The sequence below is a fragment of the Pomacea canaliculata genome, linkage group LG10 (genome assembly GCF_003073045.1).
Source record: "Pomacea canaliculata isolate SZHN2017 linkage group LG10, ASM307304v1, whole genome shotgun sequence".
In the NCBI taxonomy this organism is placed as follows: domain Eukaryota; kingdom Metazoa; phylum Mollusca; class Gastropoda; order Architaenioglossa; family Ampullariidae; genus Pomacea; species Pomacea canaliculata.
Genome location: NC_037599.1, coordinates 15,141,831 through 15,160,172, shown reverse-complemented (window position 1 = coordinate 15,160,172; position 18,342 = coordinate 15,141,831). Strand labels below are relative to the sequence as shown.

Sequence of the window (18,342 nt, the reverse complement as noted above, 5' to 3'; positions counted from 1 at the left end):
ACTGACCATTTTGCAGCAATATGGTGCAGCAATCAAACTATCATCATAATTTAAAAATCTAAAATTCATGCTGGAAGATTACGAAGTGTCAACGGCTTTAAGTGTGCATAGTGAGAAAAAAACAAACCCACAATACTTCAATGTGATCACAATTTTATTAAAACACTGCACCAAACAAAACGGGGGGCAACCGCTGTCATCAAACGGTATCCAAAATGTTACAAACAGGTATATTAACAATGACTACATATTGTCGTCATATTGAGCAATATACAAATAAGACCTTCTTTATCTGAACATCTTTACATTGTGTACAGCTGCCCATGAGATCAAAATCATTAACATTACATTAAAGCAATGTCCTTTTAAATGAGCAATATGATGCTTATTGCTGTACACAACATATCGATGTCAAATCATGTAGCAGCTAGCCCAAGGGAGACTTCCCCCTCCCCTTTTAATCTGGCTGCGTGCGTGCGCGAGTGTGAGATGCAGGTATACTGATATTGTGCTCAGAAAATCTGGAAAGGTGAAAAAAATTACTCCTACTACCTAGTATTAGACAAATCCAAGCTAACAAACGACTGAGAGAAGGCAACAGTATACCAGGGCTACTACAAGCTGAAAAGAAACAGCAGTATCCCAAGCATAACAAAAGTTGACAGGACAGCTATATTATACCACAATGTTTAGCACTCTGCCTCATCTCCCTGCAGTATATGCTCTAATATAAATTGTCTATACAATACTGCGTGGCTAGCAGAGCACAAGGTATTTAAGGCAATTACTACTTTTCCATACTTTATTAAGTACTTTTGAAAATCCAATTAATAAAATAAATAAGTCATCAAAAATGCAAAAATTGATTGATTACACTTTGTGCTCAAGTGAACATAGTGGCAATGAAAAGGCAGTAAGGCCACAAGGAGTCAATATAAACATCATTCCTGTTGTTACCAGCCAGACATTCCGAACTCCTGATCCCTTCCACTGTGTAACATGGACAACAGACCCTTCTGATACCTCTGTTTAAATGCCTTTGATTTTCCCCTGGAACTGAAGGTTAATGAAGTTGATGTTTTGGGCAATAGTTGGAAAAACTCCTTCCTAGACTCTGGTCTGTACTTGTCATGTAGCTCTCTAGCAAGTGAGAGAGAATTGCCTACAGAGAAAGAACAATATTTAGGTGCATTCAGTACATTGCAGTACCAACATGAGCACTGGAAAAAAATAAGCAAGATCACAGTAAAACGTGTGTCTGTGGTGGGGGGGGGGGGGAATGTACACAATAAGTAGCCAACAAAGAACAAATAATAAAAACTGTTTTCATTTTATCAAAGAGCGAAATCTAAAGTACATTTATTTTAGAAGTGCGGTAATACCCTAACAGAACTTCTTCCCATTTAAATAATTCAAAACAATTTTGAAACAAACTGCAAATTGCTTGTCTCTATGTTATACATCGATCATTATCTCAATGATCAGGGAAAAATCTTCTTTCCTGGTGAAATTCCATTTTCAAAGATTCTTGCCTCCTAATTAAATCCAGCATAAACACAACTATGAACATTTTCATCATGAGCAGATAAATGAGCAGCCAAATACCTGTAGCGTTCGTGGTGTACATGTCAAGGTTTAAAGTGAAGGGTGTCTCAACAGCCTTCATGATATGCTCCACAAAGATATAGTTGTCAAATTTAGTTCCCTGTCAGAGGCCAAAAGAAGAACAGACTGATGATGTCCATACAGAGAATCAGTCTAGATAAAACAATCCCTGGTACCCATCAACAAGCAAGTAACAAACTGTCATCTGTGCCCACAGAGATTGGTTGGTTTAGTCATAAAGCAGTACTCAAAATAAGAGATTAATGTAGTTATTCGAAGTTATCTGTGCATCATCTTTTATATAATTTTATCAATACTCCATGAAACCCAAATAATGTTAGAATAATTTCTACTCACATTCTCTATCAGTTGTGCCAACCAATCAGAGAAGAACATCCAACGTGGAGCGTAGTAACTGAAATAAATAAAACATAAATATTCCAAGATATCTTGTAAAAATACACATACATGCATGCACGCACACACCTCACACCCACACTCTTATTAAATATACATCATGGCTTGTTATGGTCCAGACTAATAAAGGAGGAAATCTGATCAGCAAGGATGAATGCATCTGCAAATTCAAATCAGTCACAAACAGAAGACAGAATCATGCCAAATACATATTTTCTTCTTAATGCTGCATCTTCCTTACGCACTTCCTATCTCCACCAGCAGTCTTTACTTGGTGTCTAAAGGTCACTTTCTTGGCCTACTATTGTTTGGTTCAGTCTCATTCCGCCCTCCTTGTCTTTACTTTTATTGATGTCTGATAAGCAGATACTTTAATAGGTCTCAGCCTTTGTAGCATTTATGATTATTTTACATGGTAGGGTTGTAGAATTTGCCTGCTGAAAATGAGCATCCCCCACTGATCAAGTGCTGGGCTTTTTCTAAAGTTAACCCCTGCACCAAACCTAACGCAAACCCAATCTAACCTGTCAAATAACACTAACCATAACTTTAATCCAACCCATCTCCCATCTCCATGGTCCTCATAAAGCAAACAAGCACACATGCAAAGGCACCACATGCATACAATGATGAACTTTAGAAATAATACAAAGGTGTATTAGAATATTTAAATACAGAGTGTATTAGGTACAGCTTAAAATCTTCCAACATATTTTATGGAATATATTAAATTGAGATAATGAGAAATTCTCAGAACCAGAAGAATTATGCATCATAGACTACAAACTCTATTACAATGTGGTTACAAACTATGATGTTAGATGACTGTAACTTACTCTTTAAACAAGCCAGACCACTGCTTTGAAGCATAGTCTACTATCTGAAACAGAAAGTTTTATCCAGTGTTAATGAGCAAAGTGATAGGGCATCACATCAGTCGATGAATCAGTAAACAGTGTTGTGTGTACTTTACTAAATAAACTGGACATAATATGTCTAACAGTGAATGGCTCAAACCCACTAGAGGGTAGCATGTGTTATTTCAAGAAAACATTTGTTTGCCAGTTTTAGCCTACATTATGGTGATCTAGACAAGGCAGATTCCTATATGAACTCTACATTGAAGTATGAGCTATCATAGTACAGATTCCTATATGATCTCCATGTTGAAGTATGAGTTATCACAACAATACAAATCTCTAGTTGAAGTATGAGCTATCATGGCACTACACACCTCACCACTTGGGCCCCACAGTGTAATCTGGTTGCGGGCGTTGTACAGCATCAAGAACTTTTCTGCCATATCAGTTCCCCAGGAGGCTGCATCTGCAAGCCAGCGGCCTAGAAGGAAATGCTTATCTGATGCCAGAAGCGTATCCATGTCCATAAGAAGTTCCACCATTTTCATTCCGTACTCCCTGTACAGTAATCAAGACCACTAACCATGCTGTCTCATGACTAATAAATCTGGTACAATAAGTAACTACAAATGTGCCATCACAAGCTCCTATTAAGACAAAGCGAACTGTTGGAAAACTGTCACTAGCACAGCGCCTTCTTCATGTTTTATAATCAATATTCTATACCAGTATTCATGATCAAACACTTATTTCATGTCACATCCAGAAAAATATGGGTTAGCTTCACAATATTATTAATGTGGTTAAAGTAATTTAGGCACTTTTACAGCCAATGACCTAAAGTTATATACTCATGAAATAATCTAACATCTCCTTCTACCAGCACATGTGGAGTAGTTAGCATGAAATAGTATCACAACATAACCTCTAGCATCTAATAGTATCTAACATAATAACATAATTTCTGGTATCTAACAGTGTCTGATAATCTCTAGTAGAGTCATCCGTGAAAGACAGACCATCATTACCTAACTCCCACCGTGTCCCTGGCATTGTAGGCCTTTATGAGACTGGAGTAATAAGACAACGACAAAATCTGCAGGCTGTTGCGTGTGACATCCACCAAGTCATATCTGCCAGCAGCATACATCTCAGTGATAAATACACTTTGTCAGTCATTTAATAGATGTTAATTCTAATTTGACAATTGGCAGCAGGTCAAAGAATATTGCTCATAGCAAAGCTTTAACAACATTAAAAAATGTACAGGTCATTCTCTAACCTTTTCAGGTAATTGGAGAGTGAGGTATTAGTGCCTCACTTTTCTGGGGGCCAGGTTTCTGTGAGGGTGGTGCCCATTCCCCTTTGCCTACTGCCATACCTTCCCTGATTCTCCATGGAGCCAGGTACCCATTCCTGACAGCTGGGTTGGCTGAGGGAAATTTGTTGTCCCATATGGTTATCGAACCAGCTACTCTTGGTTCAGACAACAGTGCTCTAACCCCTCAACTATCCACCTCCCCACAACATTGCTCAGTCACTATTTAACACAAACATTAAAGACTAAAGCTAGCATTGGGTGTTATCAACACAGCACAGGATGCAATGTGATTTTTCTGGGCCAACAGGTACAAATAATTCACATCATGCTTAATTACTCTTGCTGCAGGTTACTAAATGTTGTCAGTGCAATCTGCTTACAGTTATGCCACTGAAAAAAACACCAGAAGATTCTGTGTTTACCTATAAGCATATAAAAAGTACAGTTCAGCTGACAAAATATCAAATGCCAGAAACAAGTGACAATATGATTACTGCCATGCATGCACCACTGGAGAGGTAGAAGCTATTGTTATGCCATTATCCAGTATATCTAGTAGCAGCAAGTCCTACTACGGTGAGGGTGGCAAAATAACTTCTTTATGGGAGGACATCAGTTTCTAGCCTGGGCTTGGCAATACAACAGGTTTTTGTATTTTACATCATCAAGACTACTTCCCAGTGATGGAGTTCACCCTGTGAACAATGTCTCATCCCAAGAGAAACTGTCTCCATCAGGTATCAGATTTGAGGCCATGATCCTGTCTTTGTGACAAGCTCTTTACTGCTGTACCACTGCACTGTCCTTAGCTAAGCGAAAGATAATTACAAGATGCATGTATCACAAAAGGCTAGAACACTTTGTCAAAATTTCAGGCTGTAGAAAAAAGTTGAGAACATGCTAATGCCCAGCAAAATAAAACTCTTGACCTCTTGTGGACATTGATAGACCCTTCAACATAGTCACAGCTGTCCCTGACATAAAGCTCATAAGATGGGGTCACTTACATGAAAAGTTCATTTGGGTTAAAATCTGCAGAAGCCTCAAGCAGGTTGTCCCATGCAGTAAACAGCATCTCTGGATCATACCACACCTTGAACAATACCTCGGGTAATCACTTAGCTACTCAACCTTCTGACAAACACAGATGCAGCCAACTCACTTTAAAACCTTCCAAAGGTTCCTATAATTATGATCTCACTAATTAATGATGAACAATCACATCAATGTCTTAGAAAAAATACAATATCTACAAGCCATCCATTCCCGAGACACCAGCAGTCAATAAGCTATGCACCCAAATAAATTTCTTTAATATTGTCAATTTACTGTTGTAAATATTGTACTCATGCATTTGTAAGACCTGACAACACATAGCCCTAACTACTAAATGAGCATCAAAAGGATAATTTATCATTAAAATCTTAAGATTCTCAAAGATGCATTCCATTAACAGATCTTGAACTAATCATTAGAAGTTGATTAGACATTTCTTATCAATAATCTTCAGTTGGTCTGTAGGATTGTTGGATTGGATTTGTTTGTGAAGAGTACAACAGTCGGTAAAAGGGTATATTATTAAAGAAACACCTGAAAATTGCATGAAGAAAGGACTAAAGTGCTAAATGAAATATACAATACATAGAATCAAAGGCTACACAGGAAGCAATCAATTACAGAAAATCCATATTTACACATACACAGATTGCAGTATATCTTATGTATGGTTTAGCTGGGGATACTGCTAAAATTCTTCTTTCCAAATTTCTGATCTGATAAAACATTTAACTTCAATCTTTAATTTAATAAGAGTTTAAAGTAAGTATAAGAGTTTGCAAAGAAATAATGTTTTCCATTTTGACAACTTATAGCTTTTTCGTAGTTTCTAGATAAGCAGTAAAGAGGAAGGAATGCAAGCACATACATCACTTGAAATATCGTATCCCAAATGAGGACGCTGTGTTATCAGTACTAGATCGAAGTCATGATGAGATGTCCGAGTACAGTTGTATACACTTGACTTAAAAGAAACAAAAGTAAACCTACTGCCTTGAGACATAAGACTGAATGCCAGCTCCAGCAAGTTAGTGACTTTCACAATATGCCATCGTTTATGTCTGGAACCTGACCCAGTCTCGTTTTCTCCGCTAGATCATGTGAGAATATTGTGTTTTCTCAACATCACATGTTAAAGGAGGCTGTTATGGATAATGCCTGATAAGCATTAGCAGTCTCACTATTTCACTTTCTCACTATAGTACTATATTATTCTGAATTTTATATTTTATGAAAACAATCTGTGCTAAACTGAGTCACCTGAACATTGTCTTATAAAATTATTTTATCCACAAACTTTTATTTAGTCATTTTAGTTGGACAATATTTTTCCAATGAAAGATTTTTCTTTTCTAATGACAACTTGTTTAAAACAGAAAAAGGTCATACAAGCACTTTTATGCAAAGAAAAGCAATACAGATGCCTATACAATGTGAAACAGTTACTTATCCTTGCTGCAGATACTAAATGACCCACTAAAAGAATCACCCAAGTTATTCTCCTTGTGTTCACATCAAATCTTGTGATTTGTCAGTTAAACATGCCATCCATAGACACGGTTATATCCAGAGGAATATTAATATTAGGTAAATCTAGAAAGTCATGCATGAAGTCAGTTTATTCATTCAACCATGATGTTAGCTCTAAATAATGAACCAACTTTCCCCACTTTCATGAGTGGTCAGTTACCATCTAGAAAAAGACAGCTCTGTCCTGAAGACTATGGTAGTATTAGTGATCTCATAATCTTCTTAGACAAGTTTTTTTAAAAGAGGAACTTGAATACGTGTGTTTGGATTTTCTGACAAATTATTAACAAAAAAGTAGATGAAGCAGGATGCACATTATGAAGTTTAGTCATGTAGGAGAAATAACCCATCAACAGATCAGGTGATATTTAAAGCCCTTTGCCATAAGCAGATGTTTTATGCAAAGCCAAAGATGGTGCTGAGGAAGTCCAAACTGCAAATGCTCATACAGATATTGTGGTCAGATTTCAAAAGAATCAGGAAACTGACAGTGAAAAATGCCTCTTTGCTTCTAAAAGAATTCTTTTTACAAGTCTATCCATGGTGATAGCATTTTTATAGTATAGTTAGGAAACTGGAAGAAACTTACATTTGCAGACACATCATAATTCAACTGAGGCCTCTCTGTTATCAATACACGGTCTCCATCACCATGGCCATCAGTACAGTTGTAAACACTTTGCTGGGTCAGGTTACAGACAGTCATTTAAATAAAATAATCACTCTTAATGTTTTTACAAATTTATCATGTGCACATAACACATATAATATTAAGGAAGCCAAGCAACATTTTAATGTCATTTACTTGTCCCTTAAACACCATAAGAAGACAATTAAACTTTCACTATGTGGAAAGGTTTGTCAGCTGCTACATTAGACCAAAAAAGTAACCAATCAGTTAATGCACTTTCTAGTATACCCATATTTCTGTAAACAATATATATCGGCAGATATCAGCCAGTCAAGTGCAAGTGTCAAAGACTTGAATAGTATAGCTCATTTATGGAATACACTTTTCTTGTATCTGAGCTCTGTGTTGATTGAAAAATTATCATAGAAGTACAGAGTTCAATTTGGGAACATACATACCTTAAGAAGATACCAAGCCTCGATGACAGCAGAGCTTGTATAGTTATACCTTTGTTGTATGTAAGAGGCCAACCTTATCATGAATAAAAGTAACAGTAATGAAAATATTACATTCAACAAGTTTGGAGGGAAAATCAATATTTCAGCAGAAAATATCATTATTTTGTGAAAAAAGGATTTACATAAAGCAAAACAAAATGAACTTTCAGGCTCACCAAGAATCAATATCACGAGGCCCATCTCTCCAAGCGTTCTCATTCATAAATTCATAGATTACTTCATTCTGAAAGATTCCTTCTGGAGTTAGACCAGTTCCAATCATGGTGCTGTTGTTAAATTTTCTGGCAACTGATGGACCCTGATAAATAAAGTTCAAATATATTTAATATAAACATGCTGTGCACATTGCTTAGTGTCAGTACTAGTATTCTATTAAAAGAAAAACCAACTTTTTGAGCAAGCTGTAAGTACTGCAAACAAGAACCCTCAATATTTGTTCTCAAACAACACTGGCGAAGATAACACTCAACACAAACATCCACTCTAGAACATTTCTCCCATTATCAAGTGAACCATGAAAAAAATTTCCATAAAATATACAATAATCCACTTTCATTCATGTTGATTATAGAGTAAATCCATGTCAAGAAAAATAGAATGCTGGAAAAAGGGAAAGAATTTATATGGGAAATCCTCCTTGACGAGAAATTCATTTATTGCTCATCTTTTTTAACCGTCAGGTGTATTTCAGCAGTGTAGCCAATGCACATATATATATACTTCGTCAGTGAAATATCAGACAGACACACAGGCCATAGAGAATGCTTTGACTTCTTCCTATCCTGACTTGCTTGTGTCTGATTAAACAAAATCCCTTTAAAGGGTCTTAGAAAATGAGAAGAAAGGTGATCCTAATAGTACTTACATTATTTAAATTGTCCAAGGCACCATACAGCTCCATTGTACCTCCAAAGTTATGTAACATGCACCAGATGAAGGGCTGGCCATAAAAGGATTCGGTTCTCTGGTATACTGGAGATAACTCAGCAAATAAATCTAAAATTATCATCCGCCCCTGAAAACAGACATATTCTATTTGTTGATTTATGTAAAGAGACCATGCACAATGCTCATAATTAAACTGCTTATCATAAAACAAATATGCAAACTATCTGAAAGCAAATTTTTTTTATAAGCAGAAAGCAACATGTCTATTTTAAAGAAAATATGCAAAAGATCTCTTCCCCAATACATCCCAGGACCCCCTTCCCCTACAGTATCAAACTGCCTTGAGGAGAAAGCTTTTCTCCCATCAAATATAGACATTTGTAAAAATATTAACACATTCTCTAGCCAACAACATAGCATAGGGACTCACTTAACTTACCAAAGGTACAGAAGTAAGTAAGGCTTTAATCTGTGGAGGCTTCCAAAAATTTGAATCCATGAACAACCACCCTTGCATCAACCTACGTATAAAATGTTATTCATTGCTTAACCTAAAACAACTTGGCCTTTAGAATCAGACTAAAACACAACCATACCTGCACATATACGTAAATGTTGTCTATAAAATTTAAGAAAAATATCAGTCTTATGAATGGCATGACAATGATTTTGTTGTTTAGCATAAAAACATGCAAAACCTCATGTGTGCAAACAATTATACATTTATATTTAGACTGATCATTTGTGGATGCTTAAACATTCAACATGCATGCATCAGTTTTACAAACATTCAAAACATTTATTTATGCATTACTTTTAACAGACATTCGATATTCACAGAAAATAGAAAGAAATTTTTATAAGCTGTTAACTGTGAATATAAAGTATTTCTACTCCTTTCTTAAATGAACAAAAAAACTGCAAATCATCTCCAGCAGCAGGTCATGGTACATAAAATTTTTAAAAGTCATTCCAATGCTATTAAAACTCATTGAATACACACTGATAAAATATTTTATGACAGAAATAGTAATAGCTTTGCTGAGCATATATTCACTTTCTAATAGAAAATAGCAGAAAACTAATCTGTCTAGAGTTATGTTTGAGAAAGCTATCAGTTACAGTCTCATAAAGAATGAAAGCTATGGTCAGAACTAAAGCTCAATAAGGTCTGTCTAAGACTTATTTACCATACTGCATCAGGGTCTCCTGCCAGCATGGCTTTGTACACTGCCTCACCTGCAGATGCCAAATAGCTGGTGGAGCTGTCACAATAACAGAACAGTTCATCACATTTGCTTAAGTATTTACACATAATAATTGCCTAGTTTTAACACACTTTTTTTTAAACACATTATTACAGACTTCTTTTATTGCACTGATTAACTGAACCTGAGTGAATAACTCCCTCTCATCTAAAAGATACAAAACGACACAACCTCACACGTGCTAAAAGATCAAATACAAGGTCTTAGAATATGAATATGCACAATTAACACATTCCAAGCTCTTCTACTGGCTGTAGCCTTTACAATATAAATATATCCAGATTAGAACATGAAAGAATGCATTTGACTTTCTTATGTACATTTTTGATTATGTCTAAAGGCTTAAGTGTTGCTTTGATCAGATTTTAGAAATTATTATATTTTAATAAGCTTAATCCACTGATTTCAAATTAACACTCTCATCTTTCAACAACAGAATTCTGTAAGATTTAGTAAGTCTATTTATTATTATAAGCGAACAAAAAAGGAAATAGAGGCCCAGTGAAATAGTACCTTGAAGCTGGTGTCATTTCATTGAATGTGTCTGCATTATAGATATGGTCCACTCCAAACTCACTATTCATCTGAAAAGACACACCAAACAATATTTTAAATTCAATTTTTTCAGGAAAGAAATCCCTTTTCAAAAGATGTCGACAAAACTAAAGATATGGTGACAAAGTGGTCAAGGGCAGTGAACTATGTTTTACCATGTTCAGAGCAAGAAATGTGGAAGCCCAGCCCTCTTCTTCAGCCACTGTTACCTTCCCAGGTACCCACTCACTTGGGTGGATAAAGAGAGTGTCTCATCACTGCCCTGAATAAGACCCACAGGTTAGATGCACTAATCCCAGGGCTACAGAGTCGGCCTTAAAACAAGACGTCCTTATAAATTCAACTGTTTGTTCTTCTGTTAGCCCTACTGCTCAAGACATTACGCAATGACCAGACAAAGCCAATTACAAAATGGTGAAGTAAAGCAAAGTCCAACTAAGCTCAGATAGCAAGCCATTCCGGGAAAGGTGGCTGCAAGCATATTAAATGGCTAACAAAGACAACACCTAAAATAATACATGCAGATTTACACCAACTTGCACTCTGGTCCACAGTAAAGATTTAGTGATTTTTTTATCATTTTAATTTTTTAAAGTGAGAAAAAAGTGTATACTATGATGGCTGGAATAGTGGATGGGCAAGCAAATGAGTGTGTGTACATGTATGTGTGTGAACATATGTCTGCATATGAAACATTTCAACTATCAGTCATACTTACCAGCTGTATAAATGTTGCCCCAATAACTTTAAACAGAGGATCGTTGAAATCTAACAAATATGTGCTGCAAGAGACATTGGAAAAAAATCATTTAATTGACTGTAAGGATATATGCTCACTCTTTCTATCACACACACATATATACACTTGTAATATGCAAAAGTACATTTCTTTATTAATGATAAGCTAAACTCTCAGTGGATTATTGCACAAGATGTATATCTTTGTACAGTTAAAAGTGTGATTTATATGCATCATAAGGTTTATTGTAAACAGGTAAAAATATTTGATTTAAAATAAACAATACTTACTAAGAATATGTTGAATTGAACCGACTCCATCCTCCCAATCTTGTCACTTTGGCTTGTGGAAACACTCTGAATGAAACAAATGGATCTAGTCAAACTTTTGAATGGTATTACTGTCCACAGTTCATACAAGAAAATTAAAGCTATTTAAGATATAACTGTCATTAATAATGTCAATTATATATGCTCTATATACGATAAATGCTTATTTTCTCCATTACTGTCCAATCTACACTCCAGAGAGAGAAACATCTGATCACAAACTTATTTACTTGGTAAAAGATGCAGGCACATGACCAGCAAAAGCAGGCAGCACAGGAACCATGCCAAACCCTCGCATTCTCTGTAAGATGCGATGCTGCAGCAGCAGCTGATTTGTGATCCACATCTGAGGTAGAGGTCCTCCCCATCCCTGGATATTTCCCATTCTGGACCTCAATATTAATTGAAAATTTGTTCAGTTGAAAATATTTACTCATTCAATATTTCTTCTGTAAATTGTAAATAAAAGAATTCCTCTGAGCTAACTTATGAATGCTAACAAATACTGATAATAGAAAGTGAACATAATTCTTATTCACAATTAATTAATTCATTTTGAGTAATGGTATAGAAGCATAAACTGAAAGTAAAAATAAATAATCACCCATAAAGCTGACTATTGAACAATGTTGCCTATTATGAAAATTGTAAAAGTTTCAAAGGGTGAAACTGATACTGCCTATTCTTCTGGCAGATGACAGATAAGGACTTTTAAATAAAATGGATCTTCTACATTCTTTATACTGTCCTCTTTTATTGATTCTACAAAAAAAAAGTACTGCCACTCAGAGTCAATGTCATTTCTTGTATCCAATTCTCTATTTAAAAAAATGCTTACACATTCACAAACACTATTATGAAATCATAATGACATGCATACCATGCTAAGAATGCAGGCCCACCAAAAAATCCTTCCAGATCTTCATTGCTAATTCCCATATTCATGTAAAGCTGAAACAATTTACTAATTTCGTGAAAAGATTGATGGATGAACCACAACACCTAATATTTATACATGACTATACTTATAAACAGAGGCAGAAACATAAGGGTGTTGTTTACATAAAATAGTGGATATAGGCAGACAGTACTATATGAGGAATGTAAAATCAGTCCAACACAATACCAATTACATCATAAAAAAAGAACAGGTCAGTACAACAGGCACAACAAATCCAAGTAGAAAACAAAACTGCAGAGAGCTGACCACCTCAAGCCTGTTAGACAAAAAGACACCACTCCTGATTCAGTAAGTCCTGGTTTTCAAGACTCTTAAAATATGAGTGCGCATGGATGGCTATATCTATGCATGTTGGTACAAACTACATTGATAGTGCCATATATATGAAGTATAAACATTTTACAGACTACAGAAATTAAATTATGTTCCTACTCGCTGAAAAATGGCCTCCTGTCCAGTGAATGCCAATGGAAGATTAATGCCATTGAGTGCCATCCAATCAATGTGACGCTCCCATCTCTCCCAGTCCCAAAAAGCAAACGAGTAGCTGACAGTGCACACATTCTGATAGTATCGGAATCTGGTGACATTGTAACAGCAATGCAGATAGTGTTAAATAGGTCTGTAATTTATAGCAGATGGCTTAAAGTAAATGACTTCTCCTGCTGTTCTGTTCTTGGCAACATCTTTTATTGTGTTAGATCTTTATGAAAAAATGCATGACATAAATCTGCACAAAAGACCAGATGTGTATCCATATAATTCTCATACTCAAATAATTGAGGGCACAAGTATATGGTAAATCAAAAATCATTTCTGAGCCTTTTTTTGTTTTTGTACGCCACTGCTTCATTTAAAACAAACAAAAAGATCAAGCAAGTTACTTGAGTTTTACCTGTCTTGAGCAGTAGTGGTAACTGTTCCTTTAACAGCTGGAAGTGGATCAGGCAAGTTGATATTCTGTCCTCCCCATGTAAATTGGCTGTTACAGTAGTACTTTAGGTAGAAATAAAAACCCATTGCCACTGCAATGCCAGAAGAACCCGTGATCTGTAACTTGGAGTCCACGGTTTCTAGCTGGACAAGTCATGTAGACAATTATCCAGAAATGTCCCACACAAGCAATTTTTAAATCATAGTTGTATGTTCCTAAAACTGACAATTATTTTATACATTATATCTAATCAAAACACTGCAAAAAACAGCTTTAACATAGTTTTTTTTTTTAAATATATGCATAAAATAAAAATCCGCTATTTCTTTAAACTGAATATCCATGTGTTATATCTAGCTTACAATATAACAAACCACTTATTACAGATATATACCGTGTTCTAATTTTTTAATACTCAAGATTTAGAAGGACTAGTACAGAAATAAAATAAAGCAAAATCTTAAACACTGTTTAATTGAATCCTTTAAACGTGCACTGAAAACGCACCTCTTCCATAAATATTACTCCTAACGACTTATCCCATAATGCTAGTCTTTTTTCAAACCCTTTCTTTTGCAATATCATGTTACTCGCAGCTCTTGTTCTTGTTATTTGGTTCCTCTTTGTATTTTCTGTATTTGATTTTATTCTTTGTTTAGTACGGTTATTTATTCTTTTATACTTCATATGTTATTTGTTTGCTTTCCTGTCCCTCATATACTGTCCATGTTTCGTTCTTGTCACTAAGAGCATGCTCCTTAGGAGTGTGAGCATGCGCTTTACAAATTTTGCATTTATTATTATTATTTTCTAAACACATTGTTTAGAACTGCCATACCTGATATGTGTCTTTATTAGAAATGGCCATAGAAGAATTCACAATAAGAACAAAATCTTTTGCTCTTTCTCCAGTGACTCTTGCAGCCATTTCTCTTACTGTAGCTGTTTGCTCAATGTCAGAAGTCTTGCTCTTAATATGTGCTATGCTCTTGAACTCTATCAAGAAAAATAACAAATATCATTAAATATCATTGACAAAAGGTATGTCTTAAAATTCTAGCAGTAAAATAAGAACATTTCACATTTCTTTCACATGGACCCAATCAACGGAAGAAACATTAGCATAATATTTAAATGGAAATTTATTGAAATATCATTTAGTATATTTCTGGGACAAAATACACAGCCACTAATAATGTCCTGGTATGAAGACTTAAAAGCTTTAAAATCACAATCATACATTCTATGAATATAAATAGTGTGGCTGTCACACAATTATCACAGGATTATCACCTCATACTTACCCATTGCCCCAGCCAACCCAAGCCAGAGAACGATCAAAGGGAGACAAACCATTTTCTGATAGACAAAAATTTTATAAATTTATCATTCAAAAAGAAGAAATAATGAACAGTCTGTTTTTTGAGTAACATATATTAACACAGCATTATACATGCTAATAAGTTCACACACACACTCACAAAATACACACACACATACTATTATTACATATTATTATTTTTGTTGTTCTATTATTATTAAATGTTTACATAATGCATATTTTTTTCCATGCTATGAGCTTGGTGCACTTTACAAAAGAGTACAACACACAAAAAAAGGTCTTAAAATAAGAATGAGAACATCTAAATATTATGGGCAATTACATTTTAAGTATTTGAACAAATAAATCCAAGTCTTTACTTCTTTTTCAGTTTTCTAAGCTTCACCTTTCTTCTTTTTTGAACTCTAAAAACACCACATCTAATAGAGATAGAGCTAAGAACATTTTCAGGCAGTTTGTTTAATCACATGCAGTTCTTTAAGATTACACTATTTAAGGCCATATAGCGAGGCTAATTAGACACTGAGTTAAAATATCTTAATTGCAATTTGTGTACTTTTGTTAAGCAAACAGTGATCTGCTATAAAGATGTGTGCATGCATCGATGCGTGCATCTTTTGAAGACTATTGCTTCAAGTCAAACTAGGTTGCTCGAATTCTACAGGTAGTCGATCAGCACTGATGAAATCTTAACTAATAGTACTATATCCTTGATAGTAACTAGACAGCTCCACTTATCTTCACTCTTTATATATACATAACTGAATAGTATATGCTTGCTAAGTGCCATAAACCCTCTTAGCACGACATAAAAATATATCGCCACAATGACTGGCTTAATTATAGCCGAAGACTGAAGAAGACAGTGGGTGAAGTTTTTTTTTATTATTATTATTATTGTTGCTGCTCTGAGGTAATCCAAGAAACTGATACATTTTTGGAAAGAAGAAAACTTACTTTGCAATAAAAGTAATTAAAATCGCCTTCCCCGTGCTTCCCGGCAAAGTCACGATCATGGCCAATCGTGCTAAAAGAGTTAATAGACAGCACTTACCTCCGAGGGCGACATGTTTACAGTCATGTGACTTTGGGGCATGTGACTAGAGTCATGTGACTTTGAGGCATGGGACTAAAGTCATGTGACATTTTCAAGATAGACTTCTGCTAGTAGAAACTTGTAGATTCACTCCCCCTAGATAATAATCGTGGTTCAAACAAAGCCCCACAAAAACCTCCTGCCACGCATCTAATGGACTGGATCAGTCACGGTATATGTATTTCTCCGATGAAAATATAAGCAGGGGGCGTCGGTAGTCTAACTGCAGCACCCTAACCAGTTCCGATCAGGATCCAATCACCCGGCCATTGATGGGAAAATGTCTATGCCGTGAGTGCTATAATATTTATAAGATGTAAGAGGCATCAAAGAGTTGATACAAAATCTGAAAGCTGCTCGATCCTGATAAGATGTCTAGTCCAGTTTCGTGAAGACATTTGGAAATCACGCCACGTATAAAGAGTCACACGATCGATGGACATTCCTTTTAGTTTGGAATAAAAACTTAAGAACTCGTCAAGACATTTTGGGGAAATAAAAACACTATTTGGTTTGAATCTGCTTGCTGTGCGGAAATTCTAAAAAGAAACACAAGCTTTCACTTTCCACACATAGTTTAGAAAAATGAAACTTCTTGGGATTCCAGTAAGAGGGGATCTTGAAGCACTGATTGCATATATGACATGATGAAAAGCTGTGAAGGAGTTAGCTGTTCTTTGATAAATTTCTCTGAAGACCCACAACATAAGGATGTCGAGAAATGGAGAACATGGGAGGGCTTCAGGGGGCATTCATCAGCGTTAAAGAAATTAACCAAACGATCGACATGCAGCATGCCTATCCTGAAATATTACTCGTATCATTTTAGAAACCTAAGTTATAAGAGAACTGCGCGTTTTGATGTCGTCCTTCACGAGCAGACAGTTTCGTCGACCTTCTTTCTCAAAGACGATGAAAGACTACTTTACAGGCTGCTATATATATATATGTCATCCTTGCCATGCTCAAATCACAAAGAGTTCTTGTATAATTTAAATCTTTTGTCCTGTGAAGTTAACCAAAATCAGATCGTCGAGTCGTTTGGTTGTCTAAATTCCTATTGTATAGTTAATAAGCCAACTATATTGAGATATTTTTTCTACCAGTGCAATTAAATTAATGTAATGTGTATTATGTATACGCACCTTTCATTTATTTGTTCACTTGCACATAGTCTTTTGCTCACATAAACATCAGACGAAAAATGTAGAATGCTCCCTATTATATGGGTGGTAGGGACAATGACCTGTAAGTGGTTCACGGTCTAAGGCATGGTATGTAAAGGCGTATCTTAATCTTCTCTTTCTGCAGCTTGATATCTTTCTTGATAAATATACTGCTTAAAACAATGGGAAGGTCACGTTCATATCTTGTAATTTTTTTTAATCGTGTTTTACCAACAATGAACAATTCCTTCAAAATCTTTTTCTTGAATTTGTTGTGTCATCTTTAATTTGATGACAATCCAGTTTGGTTTTGTGCGTGCTCAGTACAGCAGTCAAGCAAAAAATGTCACTGAACTCACAAAAAATGCTTGCAATTGCAAAATATTCACATGACAAAGAGGAATTGAACAGTAGAAAACATGCAGTGCACAAGCAAGCCCTGTCGATTGTCAATACAACTCGGTAATTTTAGTCGTCTGGGAGGGTTTGTTGCCGGTTTCTACTTTTCTTTTTAATCATGCCTTAGAGATGACACTTAAGTATTATCGACGAAGGGAGGGCCATTGAATGGGTTCGGGAGGGCGTTAATGTTCGAGAAATTGGCCGCCGATTGGGAGTTGCTCACTCTGTCATTCAAACTCCACGAGACCACTACAATGCAATTGGAAATATTGCAGAGCGAAGACACCCCGGAGGCCTCATATCAGCTACCAAACAGCAGGACAGGTTCTGTCGACTCTAAGACAGAGAACAGCCACTGCCAGCACACTCAAGGGACCACATAGGCGCCGTTCTTCAGGACGACAACCCCCGACCACACAGGGCAAGGGTCAGCAGCAGCAGCAGCAGCACCAAGTAAACCGCACGGACTGGCGGTGCCTTGCCTGTATTCAGGACAATGGTGGGCAAACACCATGCAGACTTTCTTTGTTTGATATTACTATTTTGAATTTTGAAAACACGAATTATGTCCTCCCAAGCTCAAATTCTTGTTATAATGAATAAAGAAATCGATTCAGTTATTGTTTATTGGTACGAAACAGAGACTGGCTATTCAACTGGTCTTTCCATTGTTTTGAGCAGCACAGGCAGACATTGAGGTAGGCAGACACGAGCTAGGGACGTT

At 35.9% G+C, this 18,342-nt stretch overlaps 1 protein-coding gene across 4 annotated transcripts; it reads right to left on the bottom strand.

The window, feature by feature from the left end:
• Positions 1–136: 136 nt before the first annotated feature.
• LOC112573148 (alpha-N-acetylglucosaminidase-like) lies at positions 137–17,293 on the bottom strand. 4 transcript variants are annotated; one of them, XM_025253243.1, is made up of 23 exons: positions 17,196–17,293; positions 14,917–14,971; positions 14,451–14,608; positions 13,574–13,755; positions 13,111–13,258; positions 12,598–12,668; positions 11,948–12,109; positions 11,679–11,744; positions 11,368–11,431; positions 10,608–10,678; positions 10,017–10,091; positions 9,266–9,347; positions 8,804–8,953; positions 8,094–8,236; positions 7,879–7,951; positions 6,128–6,223; positions 5,211–5,296; positions 3,911–4,015; positions 3,257–3,440; positions 2,859–2,902; positions 1,963–2,020; positions 1,606–1,705; positions 137–1,162 (listed from the first exon to the last, which is right to left on the bottom strand). In XM_025253243.1, exons 2-23 carry the CDS (start codon positions 14,966–14,968, stop codon positions 954–956), a joined length of 2,379 nt encoding a protein of 792 aa, XP_025109028.1. In that variant the 5' UTR covers positions 14,969–14,971; positions 17,196–17,293; the 3' UTR covers positions 137–953. The 4 variants fall into 4 exon arrangements, with proteins under 4 accessions (XP_025109028.1, XP_025109026.1, XP_025109025.1 ...); XM_025253241.1 differs by lacking the exons at positions 6,128–6,223; positions 17,196–17,293 and adding exons at positions 7,379–7,471; positions 16,009–16,090; XM_025253240.1 differs by lacking the exon at positions 17,196–17,293 and adding an exon at positions 16,009–16,090.
• Positions 17,294–18,342: the final 1,049 nt, after the last annotated feature.